Source organism: Limulus polyphemus, unplaced genomic scaffold, assembly GCF_000517525.1.
Source record: "Limulus polyphemus unplaced genomic scaffold, Limulus_polyphemus-2.1.2 Scaffold4662, whole genome shotgun sequence".
NCBI lineage: Eukaryota > Metazoa > Arthropoda > Merostomata > Xiphosura > Limulidae > Limulus > Limulus polyphemus.
In genome coordinates, this window is record NW_013670272.1 from 46,634 (window position 1) to 64,803 (window position 18,170).

The 18,170-nt window shown below is 31.4% G+C and overlaps 1 protein-coding gene across 1 annotated transcript in view; it reads left to right on the forward strand.

Annotated features, from left to right (window-relative positions):
- LOC106471504 (serine/threonine-protein phosphatase 6 regulatory ankyrin repeat subunit B-like) overlaps positions 1–18,170 on the forward strand; it is a gene marked incomplete at its 3' end in the record, with an annotated part of 79,291 nt that overhangs the window by 45,478 nt on the left and 15,643 nt on the right. The window contains exons 17-27 of the mRNA XM_013932106.2: positions 2,215–2,278; positions 6,539–6,699; positions 7,947–8,023; positions 8,484–8,602; positions 10,937–11,156; positions 11,472–11,631; positions 11,796–11,872; positions 12,923–13,067; positions 13,417–13,506; positions 15,020–15,169; positions 16,268–16,385. Coding sequence (XP_013787560.2) covers positions 2,215–2,278; positions 6,539–6,699; positions 7,947–8,023; positions 8,484–8,602; positions 10,937–11,156; positions 11,472–11,631; positions 11,796–11,872; positions 12,923–13,067; positions 13,417–13,506; positions 15,020–15,169; positions 16,268–16,385 — 1,381 coding nt within the window. The remainder of the gene's footprint in view (positions 1–2,214; positions 2,279–6,538; positions 6,700–7,946; positions 8,024–8,483; positions 8,603–10,936; positions 11,157–11,471; positions 11,632–11,795; positions 11,873–12,922; positions 13,068–13,416; positions 13,507–15,019; positions 15,170–16,267; positions 16,386–18,170) is intronic.

Sequence of the window (18,170 nt, forward strand, 5' to 3'; positions counted from 1 at the left end):
AAATGGCTCCTAACACGGTGTGTTTGAACATTAGAATTGTTTTTTCAAAGCATATTGCTAAAGCAGTAGCAGTAACACTGGCATGGCATTGAAATTCTATTGGTATGTGAAAGCAGCAATTGAAGACGATCATGCAATAATAAGTCTTATCAGAGCCAATAGAAAATGTAAAAAACATGATTTAATGTGGATACTACTTGTAAATGTACCCATAACACCCACTGAAATTATGGTGCAAGTCAGACAATTTGTAGTTCTTATTGGAAAAGGTAATTGTCAAGAAGAATGTAATGCCAGTCCAGTATCCAAACACACACAAAGCTCCTACAATCAACAGTCTGGAAGATCATGAGCAAGACACTGATTCTGTATCTTTAAAGGATACAAACCACCCTTGAACTGCTGCAAAACGTACTACACTCCTACAACAGCCTGGAACTTTATTAGTAAAACACTGAGAATGTATAATTACAGGTTATATATCACCCTTGAACTGCTGCAAAACGTACTACACTCCTACAACAGTCTGGAACTTTATTAGTAAAACACTGAGAATGTATAATTACAGGTTATATATCACCCTTGAACTGCTGCAAAACGTACTACACTCCTACAACAGTCTGGAACTTTATTAGTAAAACACTGAGAATGTATAATTACAGGTTATATATCACCCTTGAACTGCTGCCAAGCACACCAGAATTCTATAATCAACAGTCTGGAAGGTCATTATTAAAACACTAAGACTGTATACTTACAGATTACAGAATACTTTAACTGCTGAAAGAAGATGTACATAAATGGTTAGACTTTGCAAACTAGTTCTTGGCTTAAGCTGGTAGCAGCAACTCATGTCTCAATGACATCATGTAAGCTGATGATGCATATTTTTCACTGTATGACTAGGCCCGCACCAATAACTGTTTAATCTGAGGAGAAACCAGTCCACATGCCTTTGTACAATGGCAGTTGCATGAGGAGAGGGTATGGTGTGAATTGGATTTGCCTCATTTCTTTGAAGAACCCATAAATAATGCAATTGGGGAATTGAATGCTGTGGATAGATGTTGGAGAGTGTAATAATTTTTTCACTTCAGGGAAGAATTTTTAATAAAGCTATCTTCGTGAAACTAACAATAGTGTTTTACCCCACATTGCACAGACTGTCAAGACATTGATGAGACATACTAAATATACTTTCAGATGCATAGTCTCTAAATCTTACACTTGCTGATTTTTGGCTATGGATCCACTTCAATTCATTTATTTATCATGACATGCTTATACTTACTTCTTTGACAGACCTAAAATATATGACACCAAGTATTATACAGTATTGTTCAGCTGTATATCATTACAAGAATGGCGATAAAATTGTGCAAATTTCATGATCAATGCCCCCCCTGGTGATAATTATTTTTGGCACTGGAATCATCTTTCCCTTTGTCTCATTAGACCAACTACCAAATATATAACTCTAATGATTAATCTTATAATTATGAATGTTAGAATATGTCAACTAACTCTATAATGATTATAATCCTTTATTTATGCTCCAGACCTGGTTGTTTCAATTTACTTGTTTTTTTTTTTTCAATTGACAGAAGAAATTCATATCATTTGTAATTGTTAAATAAAACAAAGATCTTTAAGTGTTTATCTGTTGTCACATTCATAACTTGGTAATCATCATTGTGTTAAATGTTTTATATATTTTAAAAGTATAAAATTTTATTCTGACTTTATTTTGAACTGATGACCCTTTTATAAACTTTATGGCCTAGTTCTTGTTAAATATATATTTTATTTACAGAAATATATTCTAACAATTCTTGCTGATAATCTAGTGGTCATAACACTAAAATAAAACCTATATTTTAATCACTAATATTAAACCCTTTATTTAACTACAGGTAGCAATATTTCAACAGAAAATGTGTATGTTCTTTAGTATTTATTTTTAGTAACCACATTTATAAGATCTTTGGGAAATAAAAGATGCAAATTATAAGTAGCTCTAACTGGCTAGCCTTATAAAATTACAACATGATGTATAAGAATGTCTAACAATTAAACCTTCATGTCTTACCCAGTTAGTTGCATACTCAAAGTAAGTGGATCTTTTAGTTAACCAATAAACACATTTTTAATATGTTGTATGAAATATTTGTTTTGACAAGATCAGTAGAGTTTTTAATTTTCTTATTTTTTCAGTTTTTGCTTGAAGAACTTTGCTCTGACGTGTCAGCATTGATTAAAGAGAATCAAATAGGAGTAGGTCAGTAAACTTTAAAATTTTACCAGTCTCATTTTGAATTGAAAATCTGATCACTTAGTGGAATATCATGAAATACTTTAAATATTAAACAAAGATATTGAAATATAGTATCAGAGATATTGATAGTGTAATGCAAAAATCTTTTAATTTTTTTTTTGTTCAAAAAATTGTTTTACAATATATTCAATGTTTTTACTTCATATTGTTTCAGAAAGTCTTTTCACCTGTCCACCATGTTATAATGTTAAAGGCTTACAGAGAAAATAGCTGCTAAATTTGTTAAAAATCTTACATGTAAGAATTCTACAGCTATCCATGTATCTAAACCCTACCCCCATCCAAAATATTGCTGTTAGATTGATGCAGATATGAGAAGAAAATTTGGTGGGGTGGGGGGGGGTATATTTGTCTGTCTGACATGCAGCAGGGGCTAGTTTTGCATTTATTATATTCTCAGAGCACATGCTCTCCATTTTTCTTTGTCATAAGAACAATGCTAATAATGTTAGTTGTACGGTGACTAAAATTGTAAGTATATGTTCTAGAAACAACTTCATAACAATGAGAGGCTGTTTGTGATTATTCAATTGTCCTGCTTCAAAAATATTTAGCCAAAGAGCAATAATTGAAATAAAACAAGGACATCCCTACCAATCAGGTGGAATACCCACATCATTTTCAGTGTGTTTGAATGTTGATCATATGTAGTTAAAGATGTAGACTTCACCATATAGTTGATTCTACTCACTGACTATGTAAAGGTAACATTCTTCTTATACCAGCAACTGCTGTCAAACATACTTGCCTACTCAATCTCTGGCTTGACTTCAGAGACATCATTTTAATATGTCATCCTCCAGCTATTTCTGCAAAATTTCACACAGGCTTCTTACATCACATCAACTTATCTCTTATCAACTTCCACCATATATTGCATATTAGGGTTTCTCTTATTATACTTGCAACCAACTACATGCAGTTATTATTCACAAATTTGGATAAGTTAACTTCTTTAGTATCCAAAGGACTTTTTATACACAGTTTCATCTAAGTGCTGAATAACCTCAATATAAATCTTTTTCTCTCCCTTCCCCCCAAAGAAAACTCAGTATTTCCACCTTCATTTTAATCGACAAGATAAATTCAATTTGTTCCACTCTCTCATAGAAAACTAATATAACTAAAAACCTGTCATCACAACAAACCAGCAAGTTCATTCAAACACCAGATCCAGACATCTGCACTACCCCCAGTCCTGTTACAGTTCCAAACACCCAGACTACTATTCTGAAAACTCAAAGTGTAGCCACTCAGACTACAACTGATGAAGAGTCTGTTATTTCTGAAGACAAAGAAGTTGTCTTTGATATTATTTCATAGTTGTAAAATACCCCTGTAAAAATTCACCTGAGCTGGGAACTCCTCCTCACAAGTCTCTCCAAAGATTCTATCTGATCTAAATTATTCCTCCATAGTAGAATTGTTTTCATCGAACTGATTAAGTTGTTCTCAATTTATCTTAATCACCATGCACTGGAACAAAACAGCTTAATATACCAGCTATAAACAGTTTTTCTACATCATGGAGGAAGGGTTGAACATGACACTCCTAGGTGAACAAACATAGACTTAAACAATGGCACAGAAATTTATAGTGTATATCATATTCTTTGGTAATGTTATTAATATTACAATCTCGTATCATGAGTTTCAACTATACAAAAACGAAAGAAGTTGAATTTAATCATATAGTCTGTTTCCATTATCAAAATAAAAATATAAAATAAACTTTTCTTTAAGCATAAATGTTTTTAGGTGTATCATTGTAATTATTAAGAAACACTGTCACAGGCTGCTAACCAAAAGTTGCTAGAGACCTGGTCACACAACTGACACTTAATATTTAAAAAAACATACAAGCTTCTTGAGACAGAATCTCCCACGTCACGTTTTATATATGTTTCAGTGATGACATTTTTATGTTTCAGTAAAGTTAGTTTCAATTGTGTAGGCACTAAGAGGCATCTGTTGCAGTAAGTACTGAGAATTTTGTCAAGATAAATTATTTTCTAATCATATTAGCATCCACTTTTATCTTCCCATCAATATTCACCATGCTAACTTGAATGGTAAAACTATTAACAGAATATAATCCCGGAAGTATTATTTGCATAATAAAAATAAGTCAACTTTGTCTATTAAAAATAATCTAAGATAAATAACAAATACATGTAATAAATAAATAATAAGTTTTAGTGTCTTACATTCAAAATTTTATTAAACTACTTTTTGTTTATGTTATACCAATTAATATGCCATAAAAACTTAGCTAATAATCCATATTTTAATTGTATATAAGTTTTAAGTTGTTAATTCTATAAGGAAATATTAAAAAAATCCTTAACTTCCCCTATTGTTACACAGTAACACATTTTCTCTAGGCATCTTCTCTTCTCTATTTTATCCACCAACCCTTCAAAAGTATGAAATTAAATGTAAATTGATCCATATAATATCATCATTGCTTAGACAAACCATAATTTTTTATAGCCTTCAGTTTTGTTTGGTTACAGAGCTATAAAAAAAAAACACACACCTACCTGTCACATTCTATCTTTCAGGATTTGTTAATAGTTCTCTTTTATGCTTAATTATATATAACCTATAACCACTAGAAAGTCAAGGTTTTCATCTATCAAGTGACGTATTGCATACCATTGTGTTCTGAACAGATAAGCATCAATTTTACTCAGAGTACAAGCTTCATTCCCATGCGAAAGATAACGACTAGCTTGGATGAATTTCTAACAACTCTTGTTGCATAGTTAGAAAGACAGACAAATTTTGAGGGAAATTGTCTGCTTTTTACATGTTATCAGTCTATGTTATTTGGTGCATTATTTAATTAGATAAAAATCATTTAATACACTACTACCATTAGTATAAAATATGTAGGCTTAAGTATAATCAACAATCCACAGTAAGAAAAAAGAAGATCAGGAAAGTAATTTATTTCTTGTTTTTCATGTTTATTCTTTATTTATTATTATAAAAGTAACTAAAATGTAAAAATAGGGATCTTGTTAGTTGGTTAAGATTAGATTAGGTAAAATAAATAATAATGTAATAAAAATGTTTCACGAGGCATGCATGTGAACAGCATACAGTTAACATAATTCAATAACGTAACGTGAGCTACATGTACACACAGTGATTTATAACTTATTAAGGTGTGAATAGTAGTTAAACACAGTTTAAATGGCAATCAAACAATAAAATTTAATTATATATAGATGTATACTGTTATGAGCTTAAAGCTACTTAGGATAAACTAATGTAGTTTCATGTTACAATTTGAAGTCATTCTAGAAAGAAAAAAAGGATAATTTAGATATATTTCAATTTATTTTAGGGGGTTTACAAGATCTGTCAAATTGACTGATCCTGTTTTAGTTAGGGCAAAGAAACTAACAGATTAATTATAAAGTTTTATTGGACAAAAACGTTTGAAATGTATTTAGGAGGTTTTAGGAATTACACAAAGGAAATTTGAGATTTATGAGATGAAGAAAAATATTTTTAATCTTAACATGAAAACTACTTTGCACATGGAGTATTCAAACAAATACTTCATATATTCATGGACAAATCTTGATTTTAGTTTAGTAAAAATACTTCACTGAAAAGCTGCTGTAAAAGACTTGTAATGTTAACTGAAAGACTGCCAAATTTTGTGAAGATATACATTATATATTGAAAGTTAGAAGTATTAAGTCTATAAAGCTTTAAACGAGTACAAAGAGGTCACTTGGTTAGTCAAATTAACTGAGACCATGTTGAGAAAGTCAATTCACACTTTTGAGACAGCTGTGTTTCGCTATAAAGTTTAGTATGTTACTATAGTTAGTTAACATAGAGTAAACACGAGTATAAATAACACATATTAGATGGCATGAATATTTAACCATTCCAGTATCATTACTTTCAAAAGTTTCTACCATTTTCACTCCCATATTTGATGCCATCACAACATGTGGATTGTACATGCATCAGAAGATTTCAATCACTGGCTAATGAAACTCTCAATTGAGAGCTTCCAAACATGGGACAACTGTATTTAAACAAATTTTACATTCATAATTATCAATTGCTGAGTAATAAAACAGTCAGCTGATAGCTTCCAAACATTAGACAACTAATGTTCGTTTGAGAAGAGTGGACTAGAAGCCACTCATATCAACTGAATTTTTTTTTTTCTAGCTGTTTGTTCAGCACTTCATTTGGCTGCAATGTGTAAAACTGGACAAGCCACAAAACTTTTGTTAGCACACCAGCCACCTATTAATGTGAAGGATGCAGAAGGCAGGACACCTCTTGTGGTGGCCATTGTTGCTGCTAACTATGAAGCAGCTGAGGCATTGGTGGGTAAAAGTAACCTTTATAAGTGATATGATAACTTTCATTACACAATCCTTTAGCCAGCTTCTTAAGTATTTTAAGCATAAATTCTGAATTGATTTTGTATATGTTCTTTAGTGGTATCTGTTACAATATGCTACTGCTTTAATAGTCTGGAAAATTTCTTATTATTATCAGTAAAGCATTATCATATTTGTTTCCAATTATTCTAATAAGATACTGTCTTTTATTAATTGCAACTTATTTACTTCTTTGTGTTATCAGTTGGCCCATAAAATTTTCACAAGCACCATATATTTTTTATTACTGTCTGTATGTAATTGTAGTATTATGTTTATTTTTAAGCATGGCATAACATTGCAAGAAGGTTTTCTGGCCACTAAAGCAGCAGGATAGTCTATCGGATGTGATATAAAGAATGTTTAAAAACCAGTTCAATATTTCTGCTTAAAACATTTATGAAGCTGTTTATAGGAATATGTGAAACAAGGGTTAAATTTTAATTAAACTTTTACTTAAGAGTACCTTTTGTATTCTCTTATAAAAAAAAAAATACAACAAAAATGAATGAACCACATATTTCTAACTTGTAAAAAAAGAAAAACTAATGAATTTTATTGTTGCTGGATTATCTTGCACATCAAAGTTAATTATATTGAAAATGCTATTATATTTTTTTCACTTTTTTACATACAGAATTTATGAGAAATATGTATAACATTTATTAATATAAAATACATTTTTAAGTTATATTCTGATACAAAACCAATTGCTCAAAGTTTAAGGTTTTTAAAAATTTTTTACCTTTGTTTTTATTGTACTTTGCGACTGTTGTTTAAGTCTATTGTCATGAGTTGCTGGGATCCTAGTAATAACTTTTGCATTTGTGCTCTGTACTCAAAGAGTGGAATGTTTAAAGCAAAGAAAATATGAAGACCCAAAAATATGATGGAAAATCACATTAGTCTCTATATGCTTCTTGTGAAGTATTCTTAATCAACCCATTAAGAATTTTAAAACAGTTGTGTGTAAAATGCATTTCTGTCACAAGGCTGTCCATAACTCTTCAAATGGTCTGGTTCTACCATAATGATAATTGTATGCAGTATTCATTAATTTGCAATAAAGGTCATATTTGATATTATTAACAACTCATTTATAGTGCATGTCTGAGTTAACTATGCTTGGTGAATTTCCATAATAGATGAAAATGTGTTAATGAAACTTTTCTTGTTGTTTCCTTTTATAGATCAAAGCTGGTGCAGATGTTAATATCCCTCTAAGTAAAGGAGAAGAAAATCTACCACCGCTTCTCTTAGCAGCGCGGTAATATGTTGACCCTTACCCATTTTATCCTTAACAAAACTTTAATCAATTGTTTGAAGTCTCATGCTAATGATTGTTTTGCTCCTAACTGCATTTTATATTGTGTACTTACTCAAAAATGGAATTTGTGGTTTTAGAAATTTGAAGCAATTGTGAATACCAATTGAAGAGGGAAGATCTGCTGCCTAGAAGTTCTCAAGCTATCAAAATCCTCATTTTGTGCTATGTATTTTCAAATGTATAATACTATTTCATAAATTGTTATTAAAAAGAAGTAAGTATCATACAGCTTTGAAGTAGGTTTTGAGTTTTAAGAAAAAAATGCAAGAGAGAGTTTTTTTTTTGTATTGCTGCTGTTTTTCTGAGAAATAAGTAAATGTTACTTTAATATATTTTTGTCTTTTTCTGTGATTTATTTGAACTTGTTTTTCTTTATTCCATTGATTGTATATTTAAATAGGGACAAGAAATTTTCAAAACTTGTGCCTCTATTAGTTCAACAGAAGGCTGATGTCACTGCCATTAATCACAAGGATGGAAACACTGCTCTTCATTACATTGTTGACATACCTGTATCAGGTGAAGTTTAGAATGTAGTTCCACTGGTATTCATAATATCCTCAAGTTATTGGAAACCTTTTTTTTTAATGTAGCAAATAAATGTGATATACTAGCATAGCATGTATTTTATACCTTGTTATTTTAATATATAATTGTTTCATACTTTTTTGTATATTCTTCATATATGTAGTTTTCACATAACTCATGGTCATGAAAGTTTTTAAGTTGCTTTCACTCTAGCTACATTTTTTTGTAATTCCCTTGTGATAACCATGATTTGTACATGGTTGGTTTAGCTGTATAGTTACATTTTGTGTATGGAGGTAGAAAGCAGTATCCTCTAATGGTAGGTCAGGTGATAGCTGAAGGTTACAACCTCCCTTATTTTCAATTGGGAATAACCAGTCACATGAGTTATGTTACTCAATCTGGTAAGCCTGACATTAGTAATTTAACTAAGTAACATGAGTTTTAGTTACTTTGGAGCAAGATTTTAAGTGAGTTGGTTAATCTGAAATAAATCTTGAGAGGATAATGACAGTCTGATCAGTCCACCTCTTCAGTAAAGGTGACTGTCCATCATCCATAGATAAAATACATACACTGTTGTTTTATTTCAATAAAGATTGTTTCATTCTGTGTTACACACTTTTGTACAACCTATTTATTTCTTTTCACAGACTCATTTATTTCCTAATACATCTTGCTGAAACTCCCATTATGTAATGGACCTGTTTCTTTCACTCTTGGGAGTAATTAGTTTTACTTGAAAATACCACCTAAACACCTCTAAACAGTTCATATAAATAATACAGTGTTTTTAAATAGTTTGTTGTGCCTATAAATTAATTAAGTTATACTTCTAAAAGTAAAGTACCAAGGAGGTACACCTTACTTTGAACAATCATTTACATATTCTTGTCAATTTTCCATTGACTTCATACAGCTTCCAAAGCCTCTTGATTCATAATTATGAAAGTTCTCAAAATCTAAATGTAGATATTATTCTGAGTGATGTCTATGCCAATTTTGATATAAATCTGTGTATTTGGCCCTCAGAACTCTAAAAATTTCTTTGATCACCATATGGTACTCATATTTTTTAATTTCCAATATTTGATTTGAAAAAAACTGTTTTGAATGGTTATTTATATTTTAACTTCAATTTTTGAATAACTCTGCTTAGTCAAAGCTGAAAGCTTAAAAAAAAACCTTGAGCCTTTTCATAACTGTTCTACAAAAAAAAATTTCTTTGTGAATATTTTGTGGCAGTCAAGAGTGTACATGTAAGTTGTTTTGTCAAAATCTGTATGAAGAGCTCAAAAATCCAGTAAGGATATATGTTTAGTCATGCACAAATATAGCTGAAAATTATATCTAGTCAACTAATTCTATATGTTTGTTCACCTAAATAGCTTAAGTAACGTTTGATTGGTAGAATGTTATGCTATCTTTTCATTTCTATGAGAAAAACTGTCAATGAACTAATAAGCTATAAACAGTCTCCTAGTCAAGGCTTATTTTAACATCATTTGGTATTATTCCAAAGATTTGATCAGGTTAAATAAAAACAATTGTAAAACAGTAAGTAAAATTATGTTGTGAAAAGCTTATTGCTAAAGATTGTCTAAAATATTATCTCTACCATTGAATTAGTTAATCTATTTCATTAGCAAAATTTACTAATACACTACCATACTGTAACTCTTTTGATTTTAAATTGTTTGATGTTATTCAAACCATTACTTCCAATTGAAGGAACTAAACTAGCAAGTAAAATATACTTAAAGCCCACCTGTTCTTTAAATATGCTGTTTAATATTGTTCCTACCAAAAAATCACTTTGGGCATTTGATGCAAGTAAAATGTAAGAATGATTGACCTTAGTTACATAAATCTGTGGTTATGAATAATCAATAAAATTTGTCATAATTGTGTTTTATAATGATTTTATAATGATTTTAAATTGTTTGATGTTATTCAAACCATTACTTCAAATTGAAGGAACTAAACTAGCAAGTAAAATATACTTAAAGCCCACCTGTTCTTTAAATATGCTGTTTAATATTGTTCCTACCAAAAAATCACTTTGGGCATTTGATGCAAGTAAAAAGTAAGAATGATTGACCTTAGTTAAATAAATCTGTGGTTATGAATAGTCAATAAAATTTGTCATGATTGTATTTTATAATGATTTGTGTCAGTTTATGTAAAAGCATGTGTACACATAATCCTTATTGTTTATTTTATATTCTTATATTCATATGTTATCATTCATTTTAAGTGTATTGTTTATGATTTTTGTAATTCTGTGACTATCCCAACTCTTTTTTATTTCTTTTGTTTTCATAGATGTAGAAATTGTTAAAAAAGTTATTGAAGCAGGAGCCAATATCAATGCCCCCAACACTTTTCTCAGGACACCTCTTCACCTGTCAGTAAACAGCCATACAGGAGGTACAGATGTGGCATTAGATATCCAGGACTACCTGCTACAAAGAGGAGCCCAAACTTATATACCCGATATACTTGGGAGAATCCCACTCCACTATGCCTTTGTTAAAATCTCTAGGTAACAAATTAATTTAGTGATGTTTTATATATAGATATATATAACATATAAGGCTAGTTGTCCATGGTTTTGTAGCAATAATATTTTCATTAAAAAACTCCACTTAAGTAGTTTGGTATAAAGAAAACAGATGAGAAGTTTTAACTCTTTATGAGCTTATTGATTATCTAAAGGCTTGTATTGGAAATTTCTGAAATTTAAAACAAGTAAAAAAATGTGTTTGGTCTTTTTTTTTTATATGGGATATTCATATGATATATGTGTATATGCTGTTATATCTTAACATCTAAAAACAGTGTTATATTTTTTCTTTAGAGAAAATGATTTTTCCCACTCAGACCCAATTGAATTGGTAGGTTTGCTCACCAGAACAGTGGGAACTTGTCCTGTTGACCTAGCAGATAACAATGGGCAAACACCATTGCATTTAGCTGCTGCTCATGGAGCCACTATTTCCTGCATGTATCTTTCTCAGGTTAATGATGTTTTTACTTCTGAGGGATTGATTACTTGTGTTGTGTAATTTTTTTACATCATTTTCTTAATTAAAGTTATCCATATTAATTTAAATTTATGAGTTCTGGTTATGCAATTTTATGAGCTGTGTGTGTAGAAGCACTTATTTGTTTATATCTGTAGAGGATGAAAACACTGGACTTGAAGGATAAAAATGGAAATACCCCTCTAGGTTTGGCTGTCTTGCACAAACATGAAGGGTAAGTCCATGCATTTGCATCCTATTATGATGCTACAAGATTTAGTAATTATAATGAAGTTGTTGTAATATACATTGTTTTATCATGTAAAAGATGCTTGGAAGTTACAACTCTTAAGTAGTGTCACTTGTGTTATGGTTTTTATTTTGTTGTAAAGTGTGTGTTTTTTTCTGTCTAAGAAGCTACTGTATCTCTACTTTTTATTTCATTACAACAATGACCCCTTTCATGCAAGCCTTGTCAGTTAGACAGGATAAGGTACCAAATTATAGGAATTCAAACTTTTCATTGAAATTGATTGATGACATGAATAAGATATTTAGTTAGATACTGTCCTGCATTGTTCAGAATAATATTTTTGTAACGAATAAAGTTGTTTGCAATTCTTTAATCAAAAACCTTTTTATTTGTATGGTGTCAATGATTCTTACATCATACTTCACCAGTTGTATTAACTGATGACATTCAGTAGAAATGTCCCTAATTTGAGGAGAATGAGTTTGTTGTCAAATTATTTCTAAGTTACAGTGGCACAATCATTATAGGTAAAAATTTGTATGAAGGATTAAAGTTTGGTATCTAAATTGAGTGAGTCCTCTTGTATAAAAGTTAATCATTGTTTACAGGATATGTCTTCATCATGAAAAGTTTAGAATGGTTTGTCGGTTTCCATTGTACATGTTTTGACTCTGTAATAAGACGTGTTGATTGGTTCCTTGCTTTTATTTAAGTGAAGAAAAATATGGAGAATTAATTCATATGTTTTCTCTACAAACTAGTTGTTCACTAAATTTAAGTGCAAGTACAACGAAAAAATTTAAAATAATTCAGTAGAGGTGAGTGATGGATTTAAAGATTCATTCTTTAATACATTTTTATAAACTCAACATGTTAGTATAAACATTCATGTCACCACTGACTCACTGACAGAGTAGTTAAAGTTGTACTTCATGATACTAAATATAACTATTGAAAAAGAGTTATAACTCATTTGGTTCTTTGGCTTCAAATGAGTCAACTTTATATTAATGTCTCAATACTTTTATTTAGATGTGCTGTGATGCTGCTTCAAAAAGGTGCGAGCTGCACCTTGGATCTCGTCCATACAAGACCAGTCCGAGAGAAAGAGAATGCTTGGAAATGGAATTATTTAAAGGAATTACCAAAGCCTTCAATTAAACACTCCATTTTACAGGTACATGGGTCTCTTACCCTAGTCATAAATTGTAGTGAAACTTTGAATGAATCTATACTGAAAGTCTTTTAATCCTGTGTGAATGGCATTTGTGCTTTGCATCAGCCCAATTTCTAGACATCAGTTTTTATGTTTAGGAACTATAAACCATAGGTGGCATGATTAAATACACCTGAGATGATTATGACAAGTACCATGCATCTAGTCTCTTACATGTAAAATTACCAGATATTTTGAAATGTTGAATGAAAAGTATGCTAGATCTAAAACATTTATTTTTCATTTGATTTTTTTGCTGTTATTATGTTATCTAGTGTATTTCATGTTGATGAACTGTTTTCTTGAACAGGAAGCAGTGAGTATAGATTGGCAAGGAGTGTTGTACCTGATGTTGGATCAGCTTGAAACTGTTGGAAAGGGATTATCACTTGCTCTCGAGGTATTTAGTTCATTACTAACATCAATATTGAAAGTAAAAAAAGGAATGAGTTTACAGTTTAATGAGAAAAGATGAATTTTTTATTTCAGAATTGTCACAATTCGTTAATTACAGTAAAATTATCTGTTGTTATTACAGTGTTTCATTCACTGTTATTATGCCATAGCAACAGATGATTTTAATATAGGAGTTAAGGATTCCTGATAATATTATTATTTCTATTTTTAATTGAATGTTCATGGATGGACTGACACTGTATTGAAGTAATATTAACTATAATTATAAAGTTTATATTCATGAAATGTGGCAAGCTTTTATTCAACAGTACAAGGCTGTCACTTTTCCAGTGGAGTTCCTGTTTGATTATATTATATACTGTTACTTGGAGCACATGAATGGCTTTTAACGCTGTCCTTTCCATCTTGACAATAGCCCTGCAGCATAGTTTACATTGCAAAAGGTTCTGTCATAAGGCTTTTGTGTCCAAAGCACACCATTCCTCCCTGCAAACTTCCATAGCACATGTAATATATCAGGACAGTGATTTCCCAGTGCTCATTTCAATATACAAATCGTACAGAAATCCATAGATGCTGCATCCAGTGACTTGATCAGTATGTCTTCATACAGAATAACATGAATATCTGTTCATTCTCCAGCTGCTTGAGTTGTGGAATGAATGAATGGAAGTATCTTACATTCACATGACTTATGTCACTTTTCCACTGGAGTTCCTTCTTGATTATATTGTATACTGTTACTTGGAGCACATGAATGGCTTTTGACACTGTCCTCTGTGTTAGTAGATTCTCACCTGTTACAAGATACATCACTTTGCTTACCAGGGCTGAGGTACGACTTGTTACAGGTCTCTTTCTGGATGTTCTGGCTTCTCAAGTTAATCCATATTCCTTTGTTTTCTAATGCTATTAAGTCCAGTTGTTATCACCATCTTAGAGATTCTAATTCCCCTACCTGAACATATTATTATGATCTGAGTGTATAAATATTTTGTGCTAGAAAGGGCTGTTACATATACCCTTCTTAAAAGCAATAATTATTTAGCTGTATCACACTACCTACAAAATGACAAACAATGTGAAAATGTATTTCTGATACGTTGTGTTCCACTTTGACTTTATACTGGATGTTGTCGTCATATGATTTGCTGACTTGAATGGTCAAAATCGTTTTAACATAAGACTCAACACCTTGTATCTCAAGGAGAATCAAAAGGTATTTTATTAATTTTAGAAATAGTTTCTCATAGATGAAAACAGCAATATGTTAATTGTGGCTGTTTTTTAAATACAAGTGTAAACCAAATTGTATTATAAAATACACACTCTGGATACTTTTCCTCCTTACTGTGTATTTATAATTATCAGTTTTTTAATGTTCACACTGCAGGAATTACTTATGTTTTGGTACCTTTATTCCACTTAAAAAAGAAATATATTTCAAAGTTTTTACTTGAAATGAAATCTGCTACAGGTTGACTGTTTTCTTTTAGGCAGCTGTGGCAACTAGCCACTACCAGCTAGCATTGAAACTTATGAGTCGAGTAAGATTTGGGCAGACTCTATACAGTGAGAAGCAAACTATGTTGCATCTTCTTGCACGAGAAGCAGTGCCTGGTTATCAAGAAGAGCTGCAAGTGAAGGTGAGATTTTAGTATTCGTCATATTTGGTTTTAACATTATTACATGATTTCATTTGCTTTGGGCATCTTACTACTGAATTGTGAAGTATAGAAAAGGAAGTAGTCACATTTAAACACCTCTACTTTAGATACAGATTTGTTTTACATTATTTCTCTGTGAGAGCTAGGCCTCTACATTACTTGAAATCTCTTTTATAAGGAAAGGACATTTTCTGTTAATCATCCTGTTTCATATATAGGGATGGACATGCTCCTCATGTTCTCTTTTCTTTATGTTTCTTTATTATTTTATATTTTTTCCCAAACACTAAATGATCTTCTTTTTCAACTGTAGGTGCACAGGTGGAGCTCACATTGTGCATACCATGATCTTTTACAGATTGGCATTCAACATGGTATTATGTATTTCATATCAGATGTTACCTACTATTCATTTTACCCTGCATTGCTGATTTAGCAACAATTCATGATAAAAGAGAGTAAATACCAGATACAGTTTACAGGGATAGTTAAAAAAAACTGTAGATATGCATTTTGGAGATTATAAAGGTTATACAAGTGCAATATGTAAACTGTACAATGAACAAAAATTATTTTTTTCTTAGCATGAACATCAACTTCTCAGAGTTTGAGTCAGTCTGATGTCATCATTTCACAGACACATCTTGAATGCAAATACTTTTTTAACACATCTGATTTTTTGTGTAAAACAGACATGTAATTTTACTAAAAGCTGTCCACTTAAATGGCTAAGTTGGCCTCTGATTTCTCAACTTTTGCTTTTTCTTCCAACAGCTAGCCATAGAAAGTGTAAGTTGAATTGGAGGCTCCATAAAAATGTGTTGTTATACATACAGCCCAAAAGTTTTATGACTGTATAGGTTTAATGGTGTTTGAATGTGATGTCATATATAGTTTTTTTGCTTGTCTGGAGGAAATATATGTTTTATTTTATATAAGAACAATAAAACTAGTTCACCATTTTTATTAACAAATTTTTTTATAAAATGTTGAAATATTTATGACATTTATATAACTTTACTGTCTTTGCTGAATATTATGCAACTACAAGGATAATGACAATTGTTTTAATTGTAGGTGGCTAAGGCTCTGATAGATAAAGGTGTACCAATCATGGCACGAGATGAACATGATTGCTCTGTGGTTACATATGCAGCTGTAAACTGGAATGACACCTTGTGCCATTTTTTCACCGGTAAGCTGCAGTCTTGAATAAAGTGATCTTTCATGTTAATTAAAAAACTATCTCTTTTTCTCCAGGGAAAAGTACATTATATAGCTTTTTTTGTCCACTGAAAAACAGCTTCCTTTTCAGGGCTGAGACATCTATTCTTGCATCACTACAATATGTCATCAGCCTGGGTATTTTTCATCTTGTCTCTCAGTTGGGCTTTGCTGACTCCCATCTGGCTCCATGCTGTAGAATAGGACACCACACTCCTACTCACTTTCCTTCTCCCCCTGCAAGAATGGTTCTTTCTCTTCTGGAAATATGGACATCACTACGATATGGGTTTCTCTACTGCCATCTTGTACAGAGTTCTGTTTCTTCATGAATGCATTGCTTCAGGATGTGGTGCATATCCCAACAGTCAGGAATTCGATTGTTTATGTATGCACGATAGGGATTCCCTACATTATGTTTAGGGACTCACAGTGCTGGAGTCTGGGGTTCAATTCCCTAGTGTGGACGTGACAGATGGCCCAATACTGCTTTGCTCTAACAACACAAATTTATCTCAGAAAATGTTGCTCCAAAGCAGCCTACCATACTCACATTTAATTTCTATTCACACTCAGAACCAAATGTGTAAATACATGTTATAAATGACATGTAATGACTACTTCCTTTAACTGTTCTAATGATAAAAATGAATACTTTTTTGAATGATTCATACAATCAAAGTTTGAACAAGAGATAGCACTAGTAGTGTTCTTACAAACCCATACTAGTCAGATGATTAGTGTAATATGTATGGTTTTGTTTTCTTGAGATTCATGAAAATATGTTATAATGATATTTTAACACGTCCCTCAGGAGCCGAGGGGTGTCTTTACACTACAATTTGTTGAATATTAAAAGTAAGTTCAATCCGGAAATTCCCAAAGAGGGTGGTTTTGGACGTATCTTTTTGAGACAACTTTGAGCCAAGTTTTCATTTGTTAATTGATCAATTTTTAAGTGAAATACAACATCCTCAAGTCTCCACACTAGCTAGTACTAAGGTCTACCCACTGGAAGTAAATTCAGTATATATAAATAAAACCACATTCTCAGCATCATTAATTAAGCGATTGCCAACCTGTTATGTTTCTGCTATCACCTTTTTATGTTTAGCTTTCAATTGAGATATGAATGATTTCACCTGCAATTTGGTAGGGAAGGTCGAAGCATCACAATGGTCAGCAGTATGATGAGCAGACAGGAACACTTTGAAAGCAGCTACAGGCATAATATTGTACTCGGCTTGCTGCACAATATCTACAATGTTGGTTCTAAATGGTTCCTGAATACACCTGCTTGTTATTTGGAGATTTCCATACTCTTGTGTTTGGCTGTTAAGCTTATGATGCACTAAAGGATTTCAGTCACCATACCACTTCAAATCATTTTTTGCAGCCCCAATGCTAAAAGAGTGTGGGAAAGGCCTTCTTTTTAGCCAATAAAAATGTCCAAAAAATTTCAGTTCAAATTAAGAAAAACCGGATTGGATAGTTTTTGTTTCTTTCAACAAAAATGTCCTCCACTGGCTCGTGAAGGGTCTGTTAAAATAATGTCCCCCACTGGTTCGTGAAGGGTCTGTTAAAATAATGTCCCCCACTGGTTCGTGAAGGGTCTGTTAAAATTTTAGGTGATGCAGAGAGATCTAGAAAAAAGTTTTTTTAATAATCTATATTTTTAATGCTGATGCAGTCTTCCATTTGATCATTTTTGGTATTACATGAAGCATTAAGAGCATCTATAATTAAGCTTATAGTT